Source organism: Morone saxatilis, unplaced genomic scaffold (genome assembly GCF_004916995.1).
Source record: "Morone saxatilis isolate NCDOM2014 unplaced genomic scaffold, NCSU_SB_2.0 Contig8, whole genome shotgun sequence".
NCBI classification, from domain to species: domain Eukaryota; kingdom Metazoa; phylum Chordata; class Actinopteri; family Moronidae; genus Morone; species Morone saxatilis.
The window spans coordinates 16,919,197-16,925,916 of record NW_023340257.1 but is presented as its reverse complement, the minus strand read 5'-3'; the positions used below and the strand labels follow the sequence as shown (position 1 = coordinate 16,925,916).

The following is a 6,720-nucleotide window of genomic DNA, read 5'->3' as shown; positions in this document are numbered from 1 at the left end:
GAGGAGGAGGAGGAGGAGGTCCAGTCTTGTTTTTCACAAACCTGAGCTGAGTCGTTAACAGTAATCAGATCTACTTGGGAAAGTGAATGAGTTGAATCCCCTCTGGGTGTTTGTATGTGTGGGGGGAGTGTGAGTGGGGGCAACAACAATGTAGAGCAGGGGTTCTCCTCTTCTTCTGATCACCCTCCTGTTGACCTGATTTTCTCACCATCGTTGCATGTGCACAAACTGAGCCCTTGTGACCCAAATGCTTTACCTCCATTAACCCCTTTTACCCAGTTTCTAGTATTAAGGGCTCACCGTCACGGTAGAAGAAGACCAATGGCATGTTGTTGGAGCTTTGATTCACAACAACACATGAGCTATTACAACCAAAAGAGACTTGTGTGATTTAAATACTGATTTGCAAAATACTTGTAGCGGAGCAGATCAGGACAGTTCATGTAAGGACAGCAATTTATATTTATATTAAACATATGCTGGTGGTGGTTGGTTCTTTATGCAATATGTCTGACATTTTAAACCAGTTCCCATACTTGTGATGCTAACACAATTGCAGTGTCCATGCGTAACCGGTGCGCCAAGACGGCACTGGCTGTGTTTACATATCAATAATGTATAGTGTAGTCAAGTGCAAGAACTGAGCAGGTCAGCAACCCTTGTGCAGATAGGAGATAAGATTTCCTAGCTGTATGCCTGATTTCCCCAAAACAAAGGGACAACTTCTCAGCTTATACTTGGATTTATATTGTCAGCGGGGACTTTAAAGAGAAGAGAGGGCTAAATGAATACTTTTCTGAATATTCGTTTTGTACCTGAGTGTGAATGATATTAGGCTTTTCGTGGATTTCCAAGACAAACGCAATCAATCTCTGTGGTTGGTGCCACACTTAAGTCAGTTCTCCGTTCCTGTATTTATTTTATACATCATACATAATCATAAACCTGCCACCAAAATACCGAAACGCAAAATCTATGTATTAAAACCAAAATCATAAGCGGATGTTTCACAAGACATGATTCGCAAGCTGAATATCAAGAACCTGGCAGTATGTGATTTAATACTTGCTTTCCGTATAACAGCCATTAAACTACAGGATCCTTACACTGCGGTACAGGCGCATACCGGTGTACTGTCTGTGCTGTCTGTGCTGTCTCTGCTTCTTTTCCAGTCCTCCTGCTGCTGCTGCTGTCTACGTCAGAGGTACTGCGGTGGCGCAGCGTCGGGCTGCAGCAGCATGGAGGTGGGACGGATGCGCAGAGGAAGGATGCGGCACGGGCTGAAGAAAGTTTAAAGATGCGGCACAAAGCATCGGACTCAACGTGGCTGAATTAGAGCTTCAACCGAGACAAAGACTCCGATGCGAGGACTGGTTTCTTTTCTTTTTTGGGTCTGCGTAAACGCGCACAGCGGCCTGTGCGTTACAGTGCTCGGTCTCTGCACCTGCATGATCTGTGAGCCAGGTGAGCCGTGAGTGTAAGCACGAGCAGTGTGGGTGTGGTGTCATTCTCATAGTCTGTATGACCTACTACATATAGGCCAGTGACAAAGTAGTGAGGCAGCTTTTCGTTTACACAAAGCAGCGGAGCGGCAGCGGGACGCGGGCTGTTGTCTGTAGCTCGTCCTGTAATTATCTCCGTCAGTTGTAGATATCCAGGGGATCTCACAGCGGCTGCTCAGGTGAGTCAATATATGGATTCAGTTATACACAATACAGAGCTGATATATCCCCTCTAATATTCTATTAAAAATCTCAATTAACTGGAGGAATAGTGATGAAGTGTATCATTACTGCTCATTATATATTGGTATCTTCGGGACAGGAAGAATAACTTTTGCTGAAGTTATTTTGAAGTATTTATGAAGACATTTTGATTTTTGATGAAGGTGCCACCCTAGTTCTGATTAAAGAGTGCTGCTAATGACAGAAAGCTGCATTAATGCGCTTTATTTGTAACTACATTGCAGTCCTACTATAGTTTTTATATTAAGGAAGTTAATTTGCTTACATCCTGCAGACAGTAGCTGCCCTGTGTTAAAAAAAACCAAGTAGGCTACCTTGTTTTTCATATCCCCCCTATGAAAATATATATATATTCTAGAAAGCCAGGTGAGTGCACCTGCACTTGCAGCGCACCTGTTGGCCCCGCCCCCGACCTGTGTAGCAGGATCTGTTAACGCCTGCGGCTATGTTAACCTTACCTCAGACATAAATTACAAACACCACAACATGCAAAGAAAGCTTCAATTTATGTAAAAAGTTCAAGTGCATGTTTTGGCTTGTGCTTTGTGTTCTGGGGCTGCTCATTACCCTCCTCTTGTAGCATAAACCTATTTGTACGTGTCCCGTGTGTGTAGGAACATGTGTGTGTGTCAAGTGTAGGGATAAGCGTGGCAAGAAAATAACAGAGGACTTTTTTTTAATGTACATGTGTGACCCCTGGGTTTAATTTCATTGGTGTTTTTTCTACCCACACAACTGAATCCTAAAAGACCCTGAGCTCCCATGAGGCCTACTTGATTGCCCCTTCAGGGCTCTGCTATGGGTATGGATGGGCTAGAGGAGTGCTCCTAATTCCCTTCCACACCTCCTTATTAATAAATGCACAGCCACAAGGAATATTGATTTGAGGGTTTTTTTCCATTGTGGTTTCACAGTTGTCCCCATTGATAATGGTTTAGTATTTATGATTGAAAAATATGAATATTGTGTCATTATGACACGATGAGTGTTACATAATAATCCTTTGTACATAGTGGGGTGTTTTCTCGTTGGATTAAACTACCCAATAGTATATAAAGTTGTACAAAGTAGATTTACTTTGATCAACATAAAATGCTGCGTACACAGTAATGCATCAGTAATGATAATCCAATAATATAATCCAATACTGACAGGGCTGGTCTTATTTGTAATATTTGGAGTACAAGGTGTACTGTAGTATTTTTACCTAGAGGTACTGCTTCTGCGTCCTCTGTGTGCTCATAGGAGTTAACTTTTTTCCTTTTTTACAACCCTTTTAAATTCTTGTAATTACCTTCTTCCAATCCTCTGTCTCTCTGTGTTTTTACTCTCATCACATCCTCCCTCACACCACCTCTTCATCACGGCTTGAATCTCACAACACTCCACCTCCATTTCCCTTCCGTCCAGCTTGCAAGATGAACTTCAAGAACTTTACGGAGTACCTGGCCTGGCTGTACTACCAGTACCTGCTCATCACTGGCATCTATGTCCTGGAGCCCTGGGAAAAGTCCATCTTCAACTCCATCCTCTTCTCCGCCATTGCCATGGTGATCTACACCTCATATGTCTTTGTGCCCATCCACGTGCGCCTTGCACTGGAGTTCTTTTCAGGGATCTTTGGTGGCCAGCCTGAGAGCACCATGGCACTCATGAACTAAAAAGATGGAGAGAATATGGGGGGGAAAGAGGCAAAGACTGGGTGGATTAGCATGAGTCCCTAAATCATTTCCTACAACTCAGCTCCTTCTCAGCTCCTGGAGTTCCTCTTTACACCATCCCGAACCACAGAGGTCAGTCACATCAGCTAATCAAGACTATGATATGAAATATGAAGATCTTAATGAAATGATCTGGAAATCAGAGCCTTACTATCTTCTTTACATCTCAAATCCTCTGGCCTTACCCCATGGTATTAGACACACGACTGTACATTACTTTCACACCCTCGCTGTGAAACGTCTTGTGAAATGTTGTTTGTCCTGTTTGTTTTTTCCACCACATGTCCTGTGTGAGTGCATACCACCTCCAGGTTTTGCATGATAGGGTCATATGTGGGTTGTACATTTGCATGCTCATCTCACTACAAAATACAGCTAGACTCTTTTTTTTAATCATGACTTTCATGCGTCTGTCTTCAAAGAGGCAATAAAGTGATTTTAGTCTGTCACTCCCATAAAATGTAAGGACTTCGTAGAGACTATTAAAAAGAGAGCGGTCATAATCAAAGCAGCAGAGGCTGAGTTATCTGGACTTTTAGTCTCAAGTCAAAACCTTAAAAGAATCGATCCTACATTTCCCATAATATAATTCAATAGGGTCTTTTGGTAGACTCTCCCTTGTTAATATCTTGTTAATACAAACATCTTTTAAGCCTCTCTGCCAAAATTGTGTAGCCCATGTTGAAACAGCACTGATGACATTATCTGGGTTATTTCTCAGACTTTGACTGTTTCCAAAATCAGTATTTACTATATAGTGCACTATATTTACACCCTGCTATTTTTTTATAGAGTGCCCTCAAAAGTTACAATAAATAAATGAAAAAGTACTTTCTGCAAATAATCCCATAATGCAAATCATCACATTTTATGGATGTGAAAATTAGAGTTGTGACTCACTCTACAGCTGTCAGTGATGATGCAAAATTATATGTTAATGTCTCTCTAAGCTTACTACAGAGTAAACTATTGAGTGTTTACTATAGGGAGTAGTGAATGAATGAACGAGGCAGTGATTTAAAGCTGCCTTCACAGCCACAGAAGACATTTTACAACTCACAGGCTTGAGTTTGACTCTCTGTGACGAGTAAACTGAACTTTAAAATCAGTGGACTGCTCCTTTATGTATGTGTGTGTCTGTGTTTACCTGCTGCATCTGAGACGCCACATTATCAGTGAGAGTGAATTGCTCTCTGATAAAAGGGGAGTTGGTACTCACCCCAACATTTCTGACATGCAGTTATTGTTATTGGTTGATCTATGGTTTTGTATCAGAACCACTATCACCTTCTTTTGTTGCCTTTATTCACTGTAATGCTAACTGGGAGGGCACATTGCACATTTCAAGTCACTGTGTAGCTTATCTATAAAGAGAGAGTTGATAAAAAAGCCCAAATCAAACTAAAAGTGTCCATTGAGGGACCTGTTACACAGTTGAGTAATGTTTGTCCCAAGGCTACACATTTACCAATTTACTGGTCAAAGTGAATAACAGAACAAAATAACGGCAAAATGTGTGCCGAGCCCTCTCTTTATCTCCTGTTTTATTAACTGGTTGGTATGTCAGGAAGGTGTGCTCAGCACTGAACATGAGCAAATATTGATACAACACACCTTTGTGTTTTAGGCTTGGCTCTGTTAATGACATAGCGTTACTAAATCAGCAGCCTCTGAACCAAAAGCTGAACTGTTTGCTGTCAAAATGTAAAGTCACTGCAGACAAATTGGCCTGAATGAAAAGCAAAGCCTGACTGGCAGACCGAAAACACAGTCTTCCTCACCTATAGTTGATCTATAGAGAATGAGTCGTATAGTGTATCTGGTAGTTGTGATGAGCATTGCATTGAGTTGTGTGCTTAAGATCATCTTTGATTATTTGCGCTTTGGGTCAAGGGCTCGCTGATTACAGTCTAATCATGATCTCTAAGTTAACTTTATTTATATGGAGTTATATATTTATATACTATACACTGGTAAATGCTTGGCTGGTTACAATGTCAGTTACCAAACCTCTTTGATTATTTATATCTGTGTTCTCTTGTGGCCATAAGTAACACATAATTGTCCTTTGTTTCTCCACCTGAAAATGGTTTTATATTGTTCCCAGTTTGGGTCATTTCATTTAAGTTTTGTTAAACATTTCCTGTACCAAGAATGAGCTCTCTGAGAAGCTTTTTTCACTGTTTCACCAAATTTAATGTTATATTTATACATGATAGCAACACATCACTGCACTATTCAGACAATAAAGACGTGAAGATATTTGGACAACTGTTCTCTTTCTCATCCTAGTTTGCTTTTTGATATGAATGTCTGTGTATTCATGCAGCATATCAAGTTATTATGCCCTCAGTAAAGCAGACTTTGAAATGGAAGAACAAGCTAAACAAAGGCTCATGGGAAGCACATACCTGACACAATTGACTGTACCACATAAAGTGAAATCACACAATAAGAGGCAGAGCCACCAAACCAGTTCTCCCCAGACAGTGCAGGAATGAATACCCTACGGCTTTGCTTTCCCCACTGCAGATACTAGGTAGCCTGTCCATGCCAACAAAGCTCTGTTTACCTGAAGTCTACCATGTCCACCCTCTTTGTCAGAACACACACAATTCAAATCAATGTAATGGACCATAAGCAAAAACAGTTTTAGAAGGTTGCTGGTACAGTTGTGTAAAGTTAATTTGCACTTCACTTGCAAATTTCCTGCAATATTATCAACATGGATGTTGGATGAGGGAGCAGGAAATTATTTTGGTTATCAGTATAGCTGTAGTAGAGGGACTGGCCAGGTAACTATGTTTACGCATTGTAACTGGACACCTCCATCTTGTTGTTCATCTTGTTGTTTTTTTCCGTCCAGGAACACAATAGTTGCAAAACCCTCAGTTCTCAACATGCACACCCAAGCTCATCCCAAAATACTAATGAACTCTCCTCTCCTCGCCTCTCGTCTCCTCTCCTCTCCTTTACCTCACTTCCCCTCCTCTCATAAAAAAGCGGCATACTTATGACATCCTACGTAGTAACGTTTTGTCTGCCTCAGGGTCTGTCTTCTGTTTACACTTAACATGATCATTTGTATCCCATGAAGGAAGAGGCCAGAGGTTATCTCCATAATGACAAGGTGTAAACAAAGCTATCTGCAGATTTAAACGCTCTCAAGCAGTGGTGTATTGTTTCTGTTGTGTCTACATGTGACGGTTTCTCACAAATAAAACTTTGGGGGGGGGGGGCTCCTAGCAACTGTT

At 41.3% G+C, this 6,720-nt stretch overlaps 1 protein-coding gene across 1 annotated transcript; it reads left to right on the top strand.

Moving 5' to 3' along the window:
* Positions 1 to 3,163: 3,163 nt before the first annotated feature.
* sptssb (serine palmitoyltransferase, small subunit B) lies at positions 3,164 to 3,618 on the top strand. The gene has a single exon (XM_035680321.1). The coding sequence runs from the start codon at positions 3,164 to 3,166 to the stop codon at positions 3,404 to 3,406; it is 243 nt and encodes an 80-aa protein (XP_035536214.1). The 3' UTR covers positions 3,407 to 3,618.
* The last annotated feature ends 3,102 nt before the right edge of the window (positions 3,619 to 6,720 follow it).